We start from the raw sequence: 22,631 nt of genomic DNA, 5'->3' as shown, positions 1-22,631 counted from the left end.
CTATGGAGTTGCAAAGAGCTGGACACCAGTGAGCAACTAACACTTTTCACTTCACTTTTTTTCATTCGTGTATCACACAACCACAGACTCCAAAACATCACATACACACACATACACTCGCCTACACTCACACTTGCTGCCATCCAGTTGTGTCTATACTTTCGAGCTCCTACAGGGCTTGTGCACAAATGTCCCACACTCATACACACACACACACACACACACACACTGCATGGGCACCGACACACTGTTGGTTCAAAACCTCAGGGGTTCCCAAGTGAAATTAGAAACCAACCCCAGACCTGGAGGACCAAGAGAGACCAAAGAAACAGACCACCACTGCAGTTGGTAGGTGACGATTCTCATAAGCAAGGGAACTTACGTACGATGCTTGTCTTGGCCGCTGCAAAACACATTGATCTCCGCACCTGCCCGCCAGAAACTTAACAGTTTATGGAGGTTTTAACAGGGTTCAGTCATATGTGCCACCCAGTGGATCTCACCAACACATTGCTCTTCCAAGGTGGCATCCTTGAAGTACTTCCTAGTGCAGGAACAGTGTGGCCAGAATGCACACTTCAAGGGCGGGAGTGGCGAGTGGGGGTGAGGAGCCTCTGGGTCCAGCTCACAGGTCAGCCAGGGCTCACGTCCTCTGGATGACTTTCTCTGGCACACAGCTGTGTTCGTTCTGACGCCACGTAAGTGCATGTCTCCCCTCATTCTCCACCTTCACCTGTGCCCTCATGCATCTGTATTTACACACTCATTTTGCACATTCACCTGTATTTCCACATTAGGGGGCGTGATCTGCAAAGAGAAAAATCTATAACTTCAACCAGGGTTTTTCAACCTCAGCACCTTTTACCTACTTCTCTCTTGGGCGGGGGCGGAGAGGAGCTGTCCCTTGTGCTGTGGGATGTTAAATAGCATCCCTGGTCTCCACCCACTGGACGCCAGTAGTACCACCCCATTACGGTAACCTGACACCTCTCCTGACAATGGTAAATGTCCCCTGGGGGCAAAGCCACCCCCAGTTGAAACCGCTTGCATGGCTGGCACACTCACCCAAGACTTCTGATCAGGAAACTGATCAGAGTCTGCTGGTCACATTTCATATGGTTACTCCCTTCGGATCCCGAAAGAAAAAGGCAGAGAAACACTTTCTATCCTAAAGGACAGATTTTTAACAAAGCAATTTTTGTAACTAATGGGAATAGCCCCCAGGCCCTCCACTGATTTATGAGAGGGTAGCTTTCTACAGTTGACTTAGCAGCTAGCTGTTGGGAACACAGCACTGAAAGAATAATATTGGGACTACATATGCTCTGGAGCTCCATGTGCGAGGCCCTGTGGCAAGCACTTGATGTCATGAATTCAGTGAAGATCTGAATGATCCCATTTTAAAGACGAGGAACCCTAAGCCATAGAGAAGTGAGCGACTTCCTCTAGGTCACGCAGCTCGGGACTGCAGAGCCAAAGTCCATCTCACCCAAATTCAGGGCAAACTTTCTGACAGAAACGATAGGAAAAATGACACTATGGGGAGTAATGTAGCTGCACTATCAAACTGTATACTATCTGTCCCCCAAAACGAAACCAAAAACAGGGAAGTAAAAAATCCAATAGAGAAATTGTGATCTGAAACTTGGGCTCGTGTTTAAAAACATAAAAACTCAGTTCACACTGGCTCAAGGGGAAAAAGTCCAAGGGTATCTATTAGCTCATATACCTGGGACCTCCTAGGAGGCATAGCTGGCCCAGACATTCAGAGAACACAGCTAGAGCTCCATTTCTGCCTGTCCCTTGGCTCTCGCCTCTTGGCTTCATTCTCCAATGGGATGGCAAGGAGAGCCCCAATTATTCCAGGCTTTCGTTTCACAAATATAGCAAACCTGGAAGATCTCCCGATGGTTCCAGCTCTCGTTGCTCCAGCGTAGGTCCTGCGTCCATTCCTAGCCCAAGCACAGTAGCCAGGGACTAGAACATGCTCTTTGGTCAGGCCTCCATCATCTGCCTGCCCCGCCCCTCCCCACCCGCTGGGATGGAATCAGCTCTACATAAACCTCATACCTGAGCATGGGGGGAAGAGTTAGGGTGCTCTGGCCAGAAAGGGCAGGGGGTGAAAAGCAATCATGGCAGGGCAGCAAGAGTTCGTGATCTGGAGCAGATCATCTGTGTGGCCTTGAGCAAGGTACTGTCACTTCTCTGAGCCTTGGTTTCCCATTGAGTAACACGTAGCAAGTAAATGCCCCCTGGGGCAAGGTGGGGTGGGACTTGAGGAGACAGTGTATGTAAAGACTCCAGCATGTGCCTGAGGCAGAGCGAATGCTCCCTGAAACCAGCCCCCTTCTTAAACCAGAGAACACTGGCCACAGGGAGTGGGATGGGAGATTGGGAGGTGGGGCTCCTTTGTTGCCCAGGGAGAAAGATAAAGTGTCCTTCAATCTGTGTCCTGGTGGCTAAGGCCAGTGGCCACCTAACTAAGGGCATACACCCTGCCTGCCGTTTGTCTGGACAGAATCTGTGTAAGCCAGGTGTTTTCAAGGCCAGGAAGGCTGGGGGCTCCAGCCACCGGCCTGGGCACTGCTCCCAGCATCAGAAACCCCGTTCCGCCTCCACCCCTTCTCCCCTTCCCGACACCCTCCCCAGTCTCTGCTCCTCCTAAGCCCCGACTCAGAGACTTCTGCTTCCTCTCCCACAGGATTTCCAGAGCGACCCTTTCCGGCACCTGTCACCCTACCTGTACTTGTCTCTGGTGATGGCGCAGTTTGCACTGTCTTGCCTCGCTGATCAATGCCCGCTTTTCCGGAAAAGGCCCCCGCAGGCTGTAAGTCACCATGTCTCCAACCAATGCCTTGCTTGTCCCTGTTCCTCTTCTGGTCCTCAGTGGCCCCCAAGTGATGGAAGGAAGTTAAATTAAAGCACAGGCCTTTATTATTTTTTTTTATTCATTCAGCCAAAAAAAGCGTATTATATATCGACTCTATGCCACAGGTTGGCCAACTCTTTCTGTCCAAGATAGAAAATATTCTGGGCTTTGTGGGCCATATGGTCTCTGTATGGCAGCTACGGAGGTCAGGTTTTACAAAAAGCAGACAGACTATATGTCAACAAAAGAACATGGCTGCGTTCCAATAAAACTTTATTCGCAGAGAAAAACAGTGGGCCGGATTTGGCTTGGGGGCTGTAGTTTGCCAACCTATTCTGTGCGCCAGCTCAGTACTGAGGATCTCTGGTAAAAAGTGATGTCTCTGTCCTCATGTGACTAATACCCAATAGGGGAACCATTAATCACACAATTACACAAATGTGTGGAAAATTACAACTCATGATCATAAAAATTCAGGATTAAAGTGACTTGCTCAATAGAAGTGCTCCATCGGAGAAGTTCATGGTCCATAAGAGTTTACAGCAGATAACACTGTGAAATCCGGAAAGAATTCTCTGAGAAAAAGACAGTTGAGTGGAGATCATCTAAAAAGATGCTCAACAGTTTGAATAATTAAGTTAAAACTATAATAGGACTTTGTCCAATGAGTAGCAGAAAAAAAATTAAAATTGATAACACACACTGATGGCAAAGATGTGGTGCATTGAGCATTTTCATGCCCGATTGGTAAGAGTATAAATCTGTGCAGTCTTCCTGGAGCCACTGGTAAAATCCCACCTCTTCTTCACCTTCTTGTTACAGTCACTGAGGGATATTGTTGAAAACATTGCTTGTGTCATGCATGGTCCTTGCTTTGAGAATTTCTTGGTCTCAGTATTAATAAAGTTGTTCTGAGCAACTGTTAGTTCTTACTTAGGCACTTCCACTGAAAAAGCAACAGAGTTCCAGAAAAACATCTATTTCTGCTTTATTAACTATGCCAAAGCCTTTGACTGTGTGGATCACAATAAAATGTGGAAAATTCTGAAAGAGATGGGAATACCAGACCACCTAACCTGCCTCTTGAGAAATCTATATGCAGGTCAGGAAGCAACAGTTAGAACTGGACATGGAACAACAGACTGGTTTCAAATAGGAAAAAGAGTACATAACTCTGTTTCTGTTTTGTAGATAAGTTCATTTATAGCCTTTTTTTTAGATTCCACATGTGAGAAATATCATATTGTATTTGTCATTCTCTGACATACTTCACTCAGTACGAGAATCTCTAGGTCCATCCATATTGTTTCAACGCCATTTGATTGGTATTAATGCCAATTAAAAAAAAAAAAGAGTACATCAAGGCTGTATATTGTCACCTTGCTTATTTAACTTCTATGCAGAGTACATCATGAGAAAGGCTGGGCTGGAGGAAGCACAAGCTGGAATCAAGATTGCCAGAAGAAATATCAATAACCTCATATATGCAGATGACACCACCCTTATGGCAGAAAGTGAAGAAGAACTAAAGAGCCTCTTGATGAAAGAGAAAGAGGAGAGTGAAAAAGTTGCCTTAAGGCTCATCATTCAGAAAACTAAGATCATGGCATCCAGTCTCATCACTTCATGGCAAATAGATGGGGAAACAGTGGAAACAGTGGCTGACTTTATTTTTCTGGGCTCCCAAATCACTGCAGATGGTGATTGCAACCATGAAATTAAAGGACACTTACTCCTTGGAAGGAAAGTTATGACCAACCTAGACAACATATTAAAAAGCAGAGCCATCACTTTGTCAACAAAGGTCTGTCTAGTCAAGGCTATGGTTTTTCCAGTGGTCATGTATGGATGTGAGAGTTGGACTATAAAGAAAGCTGAGCGCTGAAGAACTGATGCTTTTGAACTGTGGTGTTGGAGAAGACTCTTGAGAGTCCCTTGGACTGCAAGGAGATCCAACTAGTGGAGATCAGTCCTGGGTGTTCATTGGAAGGACTGATGTTGAAGCTGAAACTCCAATACTTTGGCCACCTGATGCGAAGAGCTGACTCATTTGAAAAGACCCTGGTGCTGGGAAAGATTGAGGGCAGGAGGATAAGGGGATGACAGAAGATGAGATGGTTGGATGGCATCACTGGTTCAATGGATGTGGGTTTGGGTGAACTCCGGGAGTTGGTGATGGACAGGGAGGCCTGGTGTGCTGTGGTTCATGGGGTTGCAAAGAGTTGGACACGACTGAGCAGCTAAACTGAACTGAGGCACTTTCAGCCCTGTGACCAAATCCCTTTTTGCCTTGCCTGCTAGGAAGCACCAAGCCCTTTGGTATCTACTATGGTTAAGTATCAGAGAAGGACATGGCAACCCACTTCAGTACTCTTGCCTAGAGAATCCCGTGGATAGAGGAGCCTGGTGGGATGCTGTCCATGAGGTTACACAGAGTCAGACATGACTGAAGCAACTTAGCATGCATGCATGCATGCACTGGAGAAGGAAATGGCAACCCACTCCAGTGTTCTTGCCTGGAGAAGCCCAGGGACGGGGGAGTCTGGTGGGCTGCCATCTACGGGGTCCCACAGAGTCAGACATGACTGAAGCGACTTAGCAGCAGCAGCAGCAGTGGTTAAATATACAGGACATCTCAGTCTGGTTTTCAGTATTAAGCTTGTTGTCAATTCATTCTGTCTTCTTGCCCTTAGCTCTGCTTGCCACATACTGGCCATTATGAGACCAAGTCCTCCCACTTCTAAATCTTTTGTCTTTGCAGAATCCATGTCCTAAGGCTGGGGCCTCCTTCCCCTCGAAGGCCATGTTCTGGTGGGTTTCTGGGTAAGTAAAGAAGCAGGGAAGGGGCCGGGGGTGGGGGTGGGGGGTGCCCCCCCCCACCTACATGTGCCACTCTTGTTTGTTACCACAGCTCTTTCCCAAGGAGATTTCCCCAAGCCTACCAAAGTCAGCCAGGCTTTCTCCATCCCAGCCTGGGTGCTGGGATTTTAGTGTGTCCACCATCCATATCCCATTGCTACTCACTCACTGGAGTGAGATTGGAGTCCTGGCTCTGTCTCTTAGCTGGCCACATCACAAGCATTTAGTCTGAGTTTTCCCCTCTGTAAAATGGGAACAACTCTACCTTCATTAAATGTAAAGTACTTAGTGCTTGTATATAGAAGGCACTCAATAAAATCATATCTCTATCTAGTCCTTCCACCAACATAGTAGGTATTTAATAAGCACCTACTATCTGCTAAACACCAAGGGTGAGGAGGCAAAAGACCAAATCTTTACTCACTAGAGGCTCCCAGGCTGGTGGAGAAGATGTTTCTCCAGGGTTAGCACACCAGGCATGGAGGAGGTACCTACCTCCTGGACCCTCTCTTGACCACACTGCCATCAGATCATACTTGAATTCCGTCTCCACCACTTCCTGGCTGTGTGACCTTGGGCAAGCTACTTAACCTCTCTGTGCTGCAGTCTCTGCACTTGTCAAATGAGGATCATAATAGCATCTACCTCACAGGGTTTTGAGGATTAAATGAAATGAGGTTTCTGAAGCACTTAGAATCTGGCCCATAAAAAGTTTTATATAAAGTGGTTGTTAAATAAATGAAGGATAGACTACTCTGTGGAGAAGGCAATGGCACCCCACTCTAGTACTCTTGCCTGGAAAATCCCATGGACAGAGGAGCCTGGTAGGCTGCAGTCCATGGGGTCACTACGAGTCCGACACGACTGAGAGTCGGACACGACTGAGCGACTTCACTTTCACTTTTCACTTTCATGTGTTGGAGAAGGAAATGGCAACCCACTCCAGTGTTCTTGCCTGGAGAATCCCAGGGACGGGGAAGCCTGGTGGGCTGCCGTCTATGGGGTCGCACAGAGTTGGACACGACTGAAGTGACTTAGCAGTAGCGGCAGCAGTTGAAGAAGGAAATGGCAACCCACTCCAGTGTTCTTGCCTGGATAATCCCAGGGACGGGGAAGCCTGGGGGGCTGCCATCTATGGGGTCGCACAGAGTCAGACACAACTGAAGCAACTTAGCAGCAGCAGCAGCAGACTACTCTGAGGGCTTCCCAGGTGGCTCAGATGGTAAAGAATCTTCCTGCAGTGTGGCTGACAGGTTCGATCCCTCGGTTGGGAGGATCCCCTGGAGAAGGGAACGGCAACCCACTCTAGTATTCTTGCCTGGAGAATCCCCTGGACAAGAGGAGCCTAAAGGGCTACAGTCCATGGGGTCACAAAGGGTCGGACATGACTAAGCGGCTAAACAACAACGGAGGCTACTCCGAGGGAACGGAATTGGTGGAGAGCATGGAGTTGGTGGAGGGTATGGAATTGGTGAAAAGATCCTGGAAGTTTGCTAAACATCTCTGAAGAGAATCTAGCCCACTGTTTACCAAATGCAGGCATTTATGGGCCATTCCTCAAGCTTTTTGCCTTATTTGGGTATCACTTATACTCAATTTACTTAATGTTCTTTCTTTGGATTAATTTGCTTTCTCTATTTTGTGTGTGTGCTTAGTCGCTCAGTTGTGTCTGACTTTGTGACCCCATGGACTGTAGCCCACCAGGCTCCTCTGTCCATGGGATTCTCCAGGCAAGAATACTGGAGTGGGTTTCCATTTCCGTCTCCTTTCTCTACTTTAGTAACCTGTTATAAGGGAAACTTCCTATCACTACCAAGATCACAAAAATCTAGAATCCCTTGCCATGTAGAATGCTAAAAGTAGTTTCAGTGAAAAACAAATATTATGAATAATTTCTGGATTCAAACTGTTGCTTGCCTGAGTTTACTCTGTATTAGAAAAGAGAACTTGAAAAGTCTCAAAAAGGAGCTCAAGACCAGCTCCAAACAAGGCCTCCTTGGTGTCACAAGAAAGATGAGAGACCTAAAAGGAAAAAAAAAAACATTCCTGCTGTGGAAGTCTGCAGTGGTTAATTTCTTTTCTTTATGGCCTGCTGGCTTATTTGCCCCAAGGCATATGGGATCTTAGTCCCCTGACCAGGGCTCAAACTCATTTCTTCTGCATTGGAAGGTGGATTCCTAAATTCCTAACCACCAGGGAAGTTAATTTCTCGTGTATGCACGTTGGTTTGAAAACTGGCCTCCGTTAACCAAGGGCAAGGAGAGACAGAAGAAAGAGGCAGCCACTCCAGGCTGGAAGGAGGCAGGGTTAACAACAAGCCAGGGATCTTACATACGAGGCCTGTCTTGGGCCCTGCAAGCTGAGTACATCTCACTGGACTCCCTAGAGTTTACAGAGAAGCCTTAACGGGGTTCAAACATGTACATCATCCAGATAGTCTAACACTTACTCTCAAAGTAGCTCCTAATGTGGGAACAGTGGGCAGAACGTACGTTCCAAGCACAGGGGAGGGAGGAGCTCAGATTGCCCGGGTCCAGGTCATAGGTGCACCATTGGCCACATCCTCTAGATAACCTCCTTCAACAGTGCACCAACTACAGTCATCTCATATACCAGGCCCAAGATCGAGAAAACATTCTCATTTTAAGGTGAGAAAACTGAGGTCCATTGTTGGCAAGTGACTTGCCCAAGGTCACAGCACTGAAAAGTGGTGATTTTATTTGACAAATCTTGTGCCCGGAGCCCGTGGTAAAGAACCCATCTGCCAATGCAGGCGACATAAGAGACGCAGATTTGATCCCTGGATCAGGAAGATTCCCTGGCAACCCAATCCAGCATTCTTGCCTGGAAAATCCCATGGACAGGGGAGCCTGGCAGGCTACAGTCCAGGGGTCACAGAAGAGTTGAACACAACTGAAGCGACTTAGCACCCATGCACACACATGCCCTGAGCTGGGAGGTGGTGATAGAAGAGGGAGAATCTTTGTCTCCATGAAACTTATCGCTAATGGAGGAGAAAGACTAAATAAATAATCCGACCAAAAAAAGTAAACAGTGGTCATCGCAGCAAGCATTAGAAAGAAACAGCTCAGGAAACTATGGGATCTTGCAATGGGGAATCTACCTGGACTCAGGTGTGGGGGTCATCAAGTGGGCTTTTAAGGAAATCATGTCCAAGCCAGAGATGAAGAACAAGTGAGAAGTGGCAGGGAAAGAGTTTTAAACAGAGGGACATGCATGTGCAAAGGTCCTGAGGCCAGGTGGCTGGAGCAGTGAACCAGGAGGAGAATGGGGAGAAGTTCAAGTTTCCTCCACTATAACAGTTTTCAACTCTGGACTTCTGACTCCTAGGGAGGCTTATTTATTTCCCCTGTTACAGGTTACTCCTTGGTTAAGTCACTTAATCTCTCTGAGCCTCTGTTTTCTTCCTCATCTGTAAAATGGGTCAATAGTAATCTATCATATAGGCTCATGTGAGAATTAAATGATAATCTTTGTAGACTGGGAAGCGCCTACCACTGTTCAGTTCAGTTCAGTCGTTCAGTCGTGTCTGACTCCTTGCGACCCCATGAATCTCAGCACGCCAGACCTCCCTGTCCATCACCAACTCCCGGAGTTCACCACTGTTAGATAAATTGCTTTCCTTGTACCGAGGGGCCAGCGCAGGTGCAGAGAGGCAAACAACTTACCAGGGATCACACAGCTACCAAACCAGGGCACTGCAGAGGTGGACGCGGGAAGGGCTGGCTGTGGTGACCCTCTTTTATAGGTTGGTCTGGAAGGGCTACCGGAGGCCACTGGGGCCAAAAGACCTCTGGTCACTTGGGAGCAAAAACTCCTCTGAAGAACTGGTTTCCCAGCTTGAAAAGGAATGGACAAGGAACCGCAGCGCCACCCAGCGGTGAGTGTGTGGAAGGTGGGCGCTTAGCCCGAAGCTGGTCAGCAAAGCCCTTGGTCCCACAAACCCCGCCCCTACTCTGGGCTGAGTCCCCGAGAAATAAGTTCTCAAATAGGTATAATTAACCCTGGGTTAAATGTAGCCCTGCCGTCGAGTGGTTGATGACCTTGGACAAGTCGCTTGACCTCACTGGAGCTTGATGTTTCAGGGCACAGACAAAAGTAGCTCTGTGGCAGGACTGAGAAGTTTCCCTTGCATACTCTAGGACTTATCGATGGCTAAATCCCACACATTAGGAGGAGACAGAGAGAGACAGAGCCTACTGGCTCATATAGCTGAGAAGGTGGGTCTGGCCTCAGGTGTAGCTGGATTCAGAACTTGCGTGATGTTCACTATTGTCCGACACTGGTCTCTCCATAAGGCCTGTCCCATACTACGCCAACTCAACACCCACTTCCTCACCATCCACCTAAAAAAAAAAAACAAAACAAAACACTCAAGGAAGGACTCTGATTGGCTGGCTGAGTCATGTGCCTCTCAGGAGCCAATCCCATGGCTGAAGGGCAGGCCACGTGATTGGCAGTCCTTTCAGAGCCACACAGGGAGGGGAGGGGCTGCTCCCGGAAGGAAAGGTGTATGTTTTCCAAAAGGGATAAATAATATGACAGATCGAAACAGCAGCTCTCTCTCACCTCAGGCATATCTTGCTGTACTGCCCCTGCACTCTTAAATGAGTTTTGAGTTCATCCCAAAGGGCCCTGGAGGTCTTGTCCACCCTCTCCCAGCTCTGCTCTCCCCTGCCACCATAAGAATGATGGTCACCCAGTATTAGAGCTGAAGTAGAAGCATTCTCCAGAACGGCTTGAGAATCTGTGAACAACTGACAGTAAGAAAGCAGAGTGGCAGGGTTATACAGAGATCTGGCTCAGGCATTTTCTGAGCTCACTGCTTATACATAGGAAAGAACTTTGGTTTTGTTTCTAAAATATGTTGCAACCTTTGCGGGAAGGGCGAGGACGTCATCTTAAGAGGTCACAGACCGATTCGTCTGCTGGCCAAGTCGGGGTCACAGGTGTGTTTGGCCAGCATGTATCGTGCTGTTGTTTGAGGTTTGTGCTTTGTTTTGTTTTTTTTGTGTAAGTTGCCAACATTTAAGCTGTTGGAGATGTCACAAAAATATGGAATTTGGGTGTCTCTTAAAGTGGAATGGCAGTGTTAGGTCGTATCCCTCATGACAACGGGAGGGTGGATCTGGGAAGTGGTTGCCCTGTGGAACAGGGCGTGTGTGCTTCAGTTTGCCACAGTCTCTACCCCTCCCTTTTACATCCCCCAGCAACACCCGGCCCTCACACCCCCTTCCTTGCTCTGTGGTCATTTTTGGAGCTGGCACTAAATCACTTTGGGACCAGACACGGAAGACCAGCCAACAAGTCTAGTGGTTTCCCTGCTGGCTCAAACAGTAAAGAATCTGCCCTCATTGCAGGAGACCTGGGTTTGATCCCTGGGTGCCGGGGCCAAGGAGAAGTGACATCTTGGGGCTACAGGGATGACCAGGGTAGAGATGTGAGTGCAGGGTTAGAAAAATGGTTGAATTAGAAATACTGCTGGCCTCAGAGGCTGGGGTAGGGGTAGGCTTCAAGACAGGTAGTAAACTAATATTTGTTTATTTCTTAACAAGCAAAGTGGTAATGACTGGCTCCTTGTAGCCTTTTGTGCTAAAAATACCAAGTTGTCCTAGGACTGCTAGTTGAGATTTGTCCTTCCCCTTCATCCTGAGGGGGGCTTCCCTGGTGGCTCAGAGAGTAAAGAATCTGCCTGCTATGCAGGAGACCTGGGTTCAATCCCCGGGTCAGGAAGGTCCCTTGGAGAAGGGAATGGCTACCCACCCCAGTATTCTTGCTTGGAGAATTCCATGGACAGAGGAGCCTGGCGACCCACAGTCCATGGAGTTGCACACAACTGAGAAGCTAACACTTTCACACTTTTCATCTGGAGGAGATGCTCAGAAGATTCTTGAGAGGGGAAGGGGGACTGGAGGCCCAGCTTGTGGTGGACAGGTATTCATCCCGTTAGCTGGGCTCTGGGAGTATAAAGGCTGACATTGACGGGGCAGGGAATGGGGATGTCTCAAGTTGTCTCTCTAAAGAAAAAGGCCCAGGCACGCCACTGATCCTTAAACTCACTCACGTGGAGGAGGGCTGGGCCATTTGCTCTGCAGGACAGCTGGAAACTCGGCTCTGTTAAAAACCAGGCCAGGAGACTAGTTGCACAGCATTCTAGTAAAAGCAACCAGTGGGTTAAGTCGAGTGTCAGGAGGAAATCTGGAGAAGTCAGTCCATTCCCAGGCCGTGGGTGCTTGACTGAGGGCCTGGCAGCCAAACCCTGTTTGGATGATGGGGATACAGCCATACACAAGACAGCTGAGGCCTCTCTTTCCAGAAAGCTGATTTTTTGGTGGAGAAGACAGATACTTGCAAGTTGAAGTCAATGCTGGGACAGAAATAAGGGTCTGGGATGGGGAAACAGGGCTACTGCAGTTTCCCAGCAGGGAAAGTGTCTTTGAGGAGGTGATGCTAAAATGAAGTCAAGCCTTGGGAAGAACTGGGCAGAGACATTCCAGATCAAGGGCAGTTTGTGCCAAGGCCTGAGAAAGGTGAGCTGTGGGTGTGTCAAGGAGCAGAAAGAAAACCAGCCCAGGAAAGAGGACCAGGATGAAGTGGGGAAGTGGGCAGGGGCCAGGCCACACAAGACTGTGTCTAGAAATGGAGACATTTTATTAAACCATTGAAGGATTTTATGCAGGAAAAAAAAAATAGTCTACCCACTTGGAGTCCTAACAAGACAGATGAGAAAAGGAGTTGGAGACAGCATGGCTCTGAGGGTGATGAATGAAATTATTCCAGCCGGTGGGCAAGAGTGGGCAGGGATGGCCTTTATAAGAAGGTAATATCCTTTTGGCACTCAAGACCCAAATATCCAAATGTGAGTGGCAGGCCATGCCCAGCTCATGATGGAGGCCAAGCCACAGCTCACCAGAGATGCCAAGCTAAACCACAAGCCAGGTCAAGCCGGAAGGGGCAAGACCTTGACTTTGTTCGTGAGGGCTTGGGAACCTACACTCATCAAGGGCTTTTTTCTTTTTAATTTTTTGGTGAGAGAGGGGGCTCTGTGTGAACTGTGAGTCAAGGTCTGGGGTCAGGACTTCCCTGGTGGTCCAGTGGTTAAGACTTCCACCTTCCAATGTAGAGGTTGCAGGTTCAATCCCTGCCCAGGGAGCTAATATCCCAGGTGCCTCACAGAGAAAAAACCAAAACATGAAACAATGTTGTAAAAAAATTCAATAAAGCCTTTAAAAATTATCTACATTTAAAAAAAAAATCTTCTAAAAAAATTCTAGGCTCAAATCCCTGCTCTGTCCTCCATGTGTGACCTCAGGCACCTGTCACCACCTCTCAGAGCCTCAGTCTCCTCTGAGGTTAAATGAGGACCCTGTGACACCCAGGGGGCAGGGAGGTTGAGGGGAGTTGATGAGCTTATGTGTGTGAAGGACTGATCCTAGTGCCTGGCTCCAGGTCCCAGCTCTCAGCACCACTGAAGTTCTGATAATCTCATAGGCTGTCAGAGCTGGAAGGGACCCAGAGTGGGGCCAGCTCCATCTTTGCATGAGGATATAGAGGCACAGGGAGGGGAGCAGCCTGCCCAAGGCCACACAGCAACCGCATGGCTGCCAGGCTCTCCCTACAGCCAAAGCCTGCCTCTGGAAGGGCCCTCGGGCCTCCCCGCTCCTCCTGTCACTTCTTCCCCCGAACCTTTCCCTGATAACCCAGGGCCTGGGATCTTAGACATCACAGCAGCTTGAGCTTACATCTGTGGTTTCACTCAGACCAGGGGTGCCAGGCTCAGACCTCAGCAGTGATTCTAAACTGGTCCTCAACCAGTTCTAAACCACCTCAGGGCTGGCTGGGGTGGGCTGCCTAAGGGATCAGAAAGTGCTCTGAAGGTTGGGATTGAATCCCAACCCTTTTATTTCTCAACCGTGCATCCTTCCCCAGCTTTACCTTCTGAGCCTCAGTTTCCTCATCTGTGAAATGGGGTAACACCCGAGGGAGCTCTCTGGGGTCTTTTTCTTAAGGTCACTAATCCTACTCATGAGGGCTGCACCCACATGACCTAATCACCTCCCAGAGGTCTCACCTCCTAATACCATCACACTGGGAATTAGATTCAACATGAATTTGGGTGGTGGGCGGGATGGAGGTGGGGACAAAAACCTTCAGTCTATTAAAAGGGCCCAGAGCTGATGTCTTCTCTCCCCTAAGGCACACCAAGGCGACAGCATTTAAAAGGAAAGGAAGCCATAACAAGGAGGCCCCAGAGACGGAGACCCTCTTGCCGCAACAGCGGGGGAAGAGGGGCCCGCTGCTGAGGGCCATCTGGCAGGTGGGCCGCTCCGCCTTCCTCCTGGGGACCCTCAGCCTCATCGTCAGTGATGTCTTCAGGTTCACGGTGCCCAAGCTCCTCAGGTGGGTCCAGGCCTTGGGTGCTTTGTTGAGGCTGGTGGTCCCTGAACGGTGTCCTTCCAGGACCTGGAGGGCCTTCAACCCTCCTTCCACCCCTGCCTGGACCTCTGGCGCTCAAGGCACTGAGGGTGGATGAAAAGCGTGCTGAGGAAGAACAGAAATAAATGAAAAAGTGACTCCCGTTTCCCTCGGGGAGAGAAAATGAATGAATTTGGGCTGACTGCATCACTTTGCTTTCACTGTACCACAAAAGTCCCCAAAAGTGAGGGGCTTCAAACCGCTTCCTTAGCTGTGATGGTGTGGGGCATCAGTTCATGCTGGGCGCAGCCTTGGAGGGTTCAGTCGTGTGTCTGCAGTCACCAAGGTGGTCTCAGCTGGGACATCTCGTCTCTCCCTTGATGGTCTGTCACCCTCAAAAGGCTGATTTCCAGCTCATTTGCAGGGCTGCTTGGCAGGGTCTCTAGACAAAGCCCTTTTCTCCTGAAGCCAAAGCTGGTTGTACAGCCAGCCCAGATTCAAGGGGTGGCCTGTAACTTTGCTCAAGCTGCCGTAGCAAAGGACTACAGCCTGGGTGTCTTGAGCAGAAATCCTTTTCCCGGTGCTTATCTTTTCTACTGTCGTTTCTTTCTTTTCTTTTTTGTAAAATTGAAGTTTAGTTGATTTATAATGCTGTGTTTCAGATGTACAGCTAAGTGATTCCGTTTCATCAGATTCTTTTCTCTTAGAGGTTATTATAAACTATTGAGTGCAGTTCCCTATTCTGTACAGTGGATCCTTGTTGGTTATTACTATTTTATAATAGTTAATCCCAAACTCTTAATTTATTCCTCCCCTTTGGTAACTTTGAGTTTGTCTTCTATGTCTGTGAGTCTATTACTGTTTTGTAAGTTCATTTGTATGATTTTTTTTTGTTCCACATGTAAGTGGTATCATGTATTTATCTTTGTCTTACTTCACTGTGTGATAATCTCCAGGTCCATCCATGTTGCTGCAAATAGCATTATTTCATTCGTTTTTATGGCTGAGTAGTATCCATCTCTTTAATCTGTTCATCTGTTGATGGACCCTAGGTTGCTTCCACATTAGGGTGGAACAATGGACATTAGGGTGCATGTATATTTTGGGATGGTGTTAGTGGTAAAGAATCATCCTGCCAAGGCAGGAGACACAAGAAATGAGGGTTCAATACCTGGGTTGGGAGGATCCCCTGGAGTAGGAAATGGTACGCAACTCCCGTATTCTTGCCTGGAAAATTCCATGTAGAGAAGAGGCTGGCAGGCTACAGTCCCTGGTACCTCAAAGAGTCGGACACGACTGAGCGACTGAGCACACGCACACACATCTTTTTGAATTATAATTTTCTCTGGATATACCCAGGAGTGGGATTGCAGGATCATATGGTAGTTCTATTTTTAGTTTTTTTAAGGAACTTCCATACTGTTCTCTTCCCCGAGAAAAGGGATAGGCTACCCACTCCAGTATTCTTGGGCTTCCCTTGTGGCTCAGCTAGTAAAGAATCTGCCTGAAATGTGGGAGACCTGGGTTCGATCCCTTGGTTGGGAAGATGCCCTGGAGAAGAGAAGGGCTACCCACTCCAGTATTCTGGCCATGGACTGTATAATCCATGAATCCAGAATTCCAAGGACTGTATAATCCATGGTGCCTCAAATAGTCAGACATGACTGAGCGACTTTCTCTCACATTCCTACCCCTCTCACATACTGTTCTCTATAGTGGCTACACCAATTTACATTCCCAGCAACAGTGTAGGAGGGATCTCTTTCTCTTCACACCCTCTCCAGCATTTATTGTTTGTAGACATTTTGGTGATGGCCATTCTGACCAGAGGATGAGATGGTTGAATGGCATCACCAACCCAATGGACATGAGTTTGAGCAAGCTCTGGGAGTTGGTGATGGACAGGGAAGCCTGGTGTGCTGCAGTCCATGGGGTTGCACAGAATTGGACATGACTTAGCGACTGCACAACAACAAAGTCTAACCGATGTGGAGTGATCCCTCATTGTAGTTTGGATTTGCATTTCTCTAATAATTAGCAATGCTGAACATCTTTTCATGTGCATTTTGACCACCCATGTGTCCTCTTTGGAGAAATGTCTATTTCGATCTCCTGTCCATTTTTTATTTGGGTTATTTGTTTTTTTGATATTGAACTGTGGGAGCTGTTTGTGGATTCTGGAGATGAATCCCTTTTTGGTCACATCATTTGCAGATATTTTCTCCCAGTCTGGAGGTAGTCTCTTCATTTTTGTTTCTGGTTTCCTCTGCTGTACAAAAGCTTCTAAATTCAATTAGGTCCCATTTAAACAACAGACATTTTTGTCTTCCCATCACCGAGGGCTAGAAGTTCAAGGTCAAGGTTGTTTGCCCTGAGGCCTCTCTTTGCCTTGTGCACAGCTGCCTTCTCTCCGCATCCTCATATGGTCTTTCCTTGGAACACACGCACCCCCGGGGTCTCCTTCTGTGTCCAGATTTCCTCTTCTTCTAAGGACACCAGTTGTCCTGGATTCAGGCCCCTCCTAACGGCCTTGTTTGAACTCAATCGCCTCTTTAAGGGCCCTGTCATCAAATGCATGGTCATATTCCAAGGCACTGGGGGTTAGGACCTTAACATATACATTTTGGGGGGACACAACTCAGCCATAACAGGGGGGGATAAAAACTCTGCCTGTTGATTGGAGATATAAGTCATGGTGGAAATGAGCGTGGACAGTGGGAGAAATAGTTGCAATCCTTTTTGCAAAAACAAAAGACCCTCCAGTACTGTCTGGTCCTCCAGACCTGGCCAGGCTTAGGCAGAGGCAGTAGCCATGGGCACCCTCTCTCACCAACTTCTCCCTCCTTCTCCTCCTGCAAGCCTCTTCCTGGAGTTTATCGGGGACCTCAACACCCCAGCCTGGAAGGGCTATCTCCTGGCCGTGCTGATGTTCCTCTCCGCCTGCCTGCAAACGCTGTTCGAGCAGCAGCACATGTACAGACTCAAGGTGCTACAGTTGAGGCTGCGAACAGCCATCATTGGCCTGGTGTACAGAAAGGTGAGCCCCGGGGGAGGGGCGTGGCCTTTCCTCTCTTTCCAGCCTGTCCCAATTTACACACAGACGTCCCAGCCAAGGAGAGCCACGCCACTGAACTCTCATCTGCGCCCCCAAGCACACTCATTCATCACGTTTCTCATAGTTGCTCATACTGCACTCTCACCTTCTTGGTTATTTCTGTAAGACCTTGTGTGATCTGACCCTGAGACCTCTTCTGTCTGATTACATCACATGCTTCCTTCACACCTCCTTTCCTTTCCTCCAGCCACACCAGTCTCCTTTCAGTTCCTTAAGCATCCTCCTACCTCAGGGCCTTTGTACGTGTGGTTCCCACTGCCTGGGCACCCTTTCCCCAATTCTTCATGTAGTGAATTTCCGCCCATCTCTCTGTGGATAAAGGACTAACCTTTGGGCTGTGTGGAAACCAGATAAAGGTAGACTGTCAGCTATTTGACCAGGTAACACTGCTTACAGTTGAAATGACCCCTGAGCCACCGGTAAATGGAATCTGGGCTGGAAGTTCTGTCAGTGAACTGTGACACCTGGAGGGAAGCCAGCGCTTTGGGCTTTTCTCTGTGTGGTCATTCCTGGAAACGAAGCCCGTGAGGCTGCTGCTCTAAGACATGTTGGCCCCTTTGGGTCTGCAGCCTCTGAGACAGGATGACCCAGTCCCCGCTGAGTCCCTTTCTCATACCTGAGCTGTCACCTGGGAGAGGAGGGGAGCAAAGGGAACAGCTCCAGGGTGGCTGTGTGAGTGTCTCCTGAGTTCCCGACCACGTGGCTCGCTGGGAACGGGTGTGACCTGTCCTGTCTTTTGAGTCTACACGTGGAGCTGAGGCTGTGAGAAGGCAGCCTAAGGGCTTTGCACTTCCCATTTTTTTGGAGAATTTCGGGGTAGCCTCTTCATCTCCTGATGGGTCAGACCCCCCTGTCTGCCCTCTGGGCTGCTTCTGTATTAACCAGGTTTAAAATTAATTTATTTCTTTTTGGCTGCACTGAGTCTTTGTTGCTGTACTCGGGCTTTGTCCAGTTGCGGCGAGCAGGGGCCACTCTCGAGTTGCGGGGCATGCACTCCTCGTTGTGGTGGTTTCTCTTGTCGTGGAGCATGGGCTCTACTGGGCAGGCTCTGTAGTTGTGGCTCACGGCCTTAGTTGCCAGAGGCATGTGGATCCTCCCCGACCAGGGGTTGAACCCATATCCCCTACATTGGCAGGTGGATTTTTAACCACTGGACCACCTGGTAAGTCCAGCTGTGCTTCCTTATTTTCTGTCTGGTGCTTCGACATCTGGGGCCTTGCTGACCCTGGAGGGACTGTCCCTCTGTCCCTTCCGAGGTCAGCCAGTTCCTCCAGATGGTAAGTGACTCATCGGAAAGCACGCCTTTCACATGCAAACCAACCCACCCTGACTCACACTCCACCTGCCTCCTTTTGAGGCCCTCAGCCTCTGGCCATTGTCCTTGCTATAATCACCCCAGGGCCACGTATCAGACAATGAGGCCCAGTTCCTATGCCCAGAGCAGCTGGAATTACTCAAACTAGCCAATCCTAAACCTGCCGACCCTGTCTGACTTTCCCATGAAAACCACAGCAAGCTCTTGCCTATGGTTCATCCCACCCTGCCCCACTCCAGTGCTTCCCCAGGTGCTCCCACCCCATAGTGTGGAATACCCCTTTCTATTGAGATTGTTCAGTGTAATAAACCCTCTTGTCAATATTAGTCTTCTCTGGTCTGTGGGCTTGCCATACTTGAATAATAATAAAACCTATATTTTAAAACACTTCATGACACTCATCATCAGTTCAGTTCAGTTGCTCAGTCGTGTCCGACCCTTTGCAACCCCGTGAATCGCAGCACACCAGGCCTCCCTGTCCATCACCAACTCCCGGAGTTCACTCAGACTCACGTCCATCGAGTCAGTGATGCCATCCAGCCATCTCATCCTCTGTCATCCCCTTCTCCTCCTGCCCCCAATCCCTCCCAGCATCAGAGTCTTTTCCAATGAGTCAACTCTTCGTACGAGGTGGCCAAAGTACTGGAGTTTCAGCTTTAGCATCATTCCTTCCAAAGAAATCCCAGGGCTGATCTTCAGAATGGACTGCTTGGATCTCCTTGCAGTCCAAGGGACTCTCAAGAGTCTTCTCCAACACCACAGACACTCATCATAATTACTAGTAAACGGTGAATTGTGTACATCTTTAATTTTGTCCCCAGCTCAAACTCCACTCCCAGGAGACCAAGCACCTCGCCTCTTTTGACCATAGAACTCAGAGTGAGGCCCAGAGCAGATGCTCAGTAAAGATTGGAAAATTTTTTTGGAGAATTTCTATACTTGTTTGTTTCCAGCTCATCATTTCACCCCCTCACTTCTTCCCTGACACACCCAGCAGAGAGGATTGCAAGTAGAATGTAGTATTCAACAGGCTGGAAGGGGTCCACTGTGACCCCAGAATCAGGGCAAATGTGTGGCTGTTAGAAAACCAGGTTAGTATCTACAAGGCATGTTGAATGCCTGGGGGGAATCAGTCTAACACTCTGTCTAGCCTCTGTTATCCTGGATTCCAATCTAAACCTTCTGGTTTTGGGCAAGTTGGTCAATTTCTCTGTGCCTCAGTTTCCTTGTCTGTGAAATGAGATTAATAATTATCCATCTCATTGATTCTCGTTTCACTTTTTCTTTCCTCTTTTAATCAAGATGTTTTAATTTACTGAATGGTTGGCTTTGATTTTTTTCCCCCCAAAGTGATACAAAAATTGTTGTTTACTTGCTAAGTCATGTCCAACTCTGTTGTGACCACATGGACTGTAGCCTGCCTGGTTCCTGGGTCCATGGGATTCTCCAGGCAAGAATACTGGAGTAGGTTGCCATTTCCTCCTCCAGGGGATGTTCCTGACCCAGGGATTGAACCTGCGTCTCTTGGGTCTCCTCCAGTGGCAGGTGGATTCTTTACCCCTGCCCCACCTGGGAAACCCTATATCCTGGGCACTGTGCTAAATAAATGAAGATTTTCATCATTTTTTCCATGATGGGACACAACAGACAGCTGAATGTAACAGGCACAGTATGTGTCATTTAATTTAAAACACTGTGGATGAAACACTATATTTTTGCAATCAGGCTTCCCTGGTGGCTCAGTGGTAAAGAATCCACCTGTCAATGCAGGAGGTGTGAGTTCAATCCATGGGTTAGGAAGATCCCCTGGAGAAGGAAATGACAACCCACTTGAATATCCTTGTCTGAAAAATTCCACGGACAGAGGAGCATGGTGGACTATATTCCATAGGGCTACATAGGGCTACATTCCATACGGTCACAGAAGAGTCAGACACGACTGAGCCTGAGCAACTGGGCACAGAACAGCACAGCTAGGACATAGTGCCCGGCAGATGGCTACCATTATCATCATAACTTCAAGGTTTTGATGTATTGTGTTATTGTTATTGTTTCCACTACTTCAGGGATATCAAGGTATTTTCATTTTTGTCATCTCCCTGGATTCTTACAGTGGTCCTGGGAGTTATGCTTAGGAGATTTTATCAGCCCACTTTACAGATGAGTAAACTGAGGCTCAGATGGTAAAGAAACCTGCCTCAGCCAGCAGGGGCAGCATAACTTAGAGCCCATTCTGCCAGGTGGCTGGGCTCTTGCTCAGTCCAAGCCATCGGCCTCCCCCGCTTCCCTCCGACTCAGGTCTCCATCTGCCCGCCCCTCCCAGGTCCTGGCTCTGTCCAGCAGCTCCAGGAAGTCCAGTGCAGTGGGCGACGTGGTCAACCTGGTGTCTGTGGACGTGCAGCGGCTGACCGAGAGCGTCACCTACCTCAACGGGCTGTGGCTGCCGCTCATCTGGATCGTCGTGTGCTTTGTCTACCTCTGGCAGGTGTGCTGGGGTAGAGGGAGTGGAATTTGAGCAGAACCCTCATCCTCCTCATCCCCTTTAATCCTGTCTTTGTCCGCACCCCGTGGGCTGCTGTTATGGCCAAAGTCTCAGGCCAGGGCGGCCTTCACGTTACCCTGGGCAGGATACTCACCTGTCTGGGCCTCGGTTCCCCGTCTGTCAAATAATGATGATGATGGTGATGACATGGGCACTTTGGGGGTGTGATATCGGGGCTTCCAGGTGGTGCTAGTGGTAAAGAACCTGCCTGCCAATGCCGGAGACATAAGAAACATGGGTTTGCTCCCTGTGTCAGGAAAGTCCCCTCAAGAAGGAAATGGCAACCCACTCCAGTATTCTTGCCTGGAGAATCCCATGGACAGAGGATCCTGGCGGGTTACGGTCTGCTGTTGCTGCTCAGTCACTTCAGTCGTGTCCGACTCTGTGCGACCCCATAGACGACAGCCCACCAGGCTTCCCCGTCCCTGGGATTCTCCAGGCAAGAAAACTGGAGTGGGTTGCCATTCTATAGGGTCACAAAGAATCAGACACGACTGAAGTGACTTAGCACGCATGTATGCACGCACGCGTGCATCAGGATACGTTTTGAAGTTATCAGTAATGCTGGGGTCACCAGCACTACCACAAACAAAAATGAAAGAAAATTTAGGGGCAGGAATTTATTTAGTTTTTAAAACACATAAAGTAGCCACTGGGGGCAGGGGCGGGGCGCGGAATCAGAACTTAATTCTGACTCCCTTACATCTGTTTTGTGATGTAGGACCTTTTTTTGGTTGCCCACGCAGCTTGTGAGATCGTATGTCCCTAACCAGGGCTTGTACCTGCACCCTTGGCAGTGAAAGCTTGAAGTCCCAGCCACTGGACCACCAGGGAATTCCCTTCTTTTAAAATTTTTAATTAAAATCAGACCTTGCAGTGAGCCCATACCCTGCTTTTATCACTTGCTAGTTGCGAAACTTTCGCATAACTAGCCCCTCTGTGCCTAATTTCCTCATCTGCAAAGTAATAATGACATATAAACTCTCTCTGGCAAAAATGCTACAGTTGCTAACCCCAATGCCCACCCTTCCCCCTTTACCAGGGTCTCCTGGTGACTTTCTGATGTTAGGGACCGTCTGCCAAGAGGCAAAGTGATGGGTGGTGTCATCTGCAGACTCACTGGGGTCGTTGGTCAGCCTGCTTCACTGCCCTGCATTTTCCCCCGTGTCCTTCCTCCCTTTCTCTCCAATTATAATAGTTAACGTCTGTGTACTTGCTGAGCACCCGCTGTGTGTGCTGGGTCCTGAACTGCAGGGTGGCAAGTCGAAAGCATCCAGGCTACAAGCTTTTACGGGGGTGGGGTGGGGATGGAAGCAGCAGCAGAGGTAAAATAATGATGATAACACATAACTGGTATTCTGGAACATTCCACACACTCACCCACAGCTATTTAGCCACCAATACACCCACCCAGGGGCCCATGAAACCTGGCATGCAGGCCAGATTCCTCCACCTGCTTATGTGCGGACCTCAAGCTCTACAAAATAATCAGTAA

At 48.7% G+C, this 22,631-nt stretch overlaps 1 protein-coding gene across 8 annotated transcripts in view; it reads left to right on the top strand.

The window, feature by feature from the left end:
- Window positions 1-22,631, top strand: part of ABCC6 (ATP binding cassette subfamily C member 6) — a 71,791-nt gene that overhangs the window by 3,797 nt on the left and 45,363 nt on the right. For 6 of the 8 annotated variants that reach the window (XR_011564037.1, XR_011564038.1, XR_011564039.1 and 3 more), the window contains 6 exons: window positions 2,702-2,827; window positions 5,631-5,692; window positions 9,498-9,629; window positions 13,946-14,149; window positions 17,024-17,201; window positions 20,918-21,079. Coding sequence is in view for 5 of the 8 variants with exons in the window: in XM_070779718.1 (XP_070635819.1) it covers window positions 2,702-2,827; window positions 5,631-5,692; window positions 9,498-9,629; window positions 13,946-14,149; window positions 17,024-17,201; window positions 20,918-21,079 (864 nt within the window). In the remaining 3 variants the exon portion in view is untranslated. The remainder of the gene's footprint in view (window positions 1-2,701; window positions 2,828-5,630; window positions 5,693-9,497; window positions 9,630-13,945; window positions 14,150-17,023; window positions 17,202-20,917; window positions 21,080-22,631) is intronic. The other 2 variants (XM_070779722.1, XM_070779719.1) reach the window with 2 other exon arrangements.

Source organism: Bos indicus, chromosome 25, assembly GCF_029378745.1.
Source record: "Bos indicus isolate NIAB-ARS_2022 breed Sahiwal x Tharparkar chromosome 25, NIAB-ARS_B.indTharparkar_mat_pri_1.0, whole genome shotgun sequence".
In the NCBI taxonomy this organism is placed as follows: Eukaryota; Metazoa; Chordata; class Mammalia; order Artiodactyla; family Bovidae; genus Bos; species Bos indicus.
Note: the sequence above shows the minus strand (reverse complement) of the source record. Positions and strands in the feature narration are given on the sequence as shown.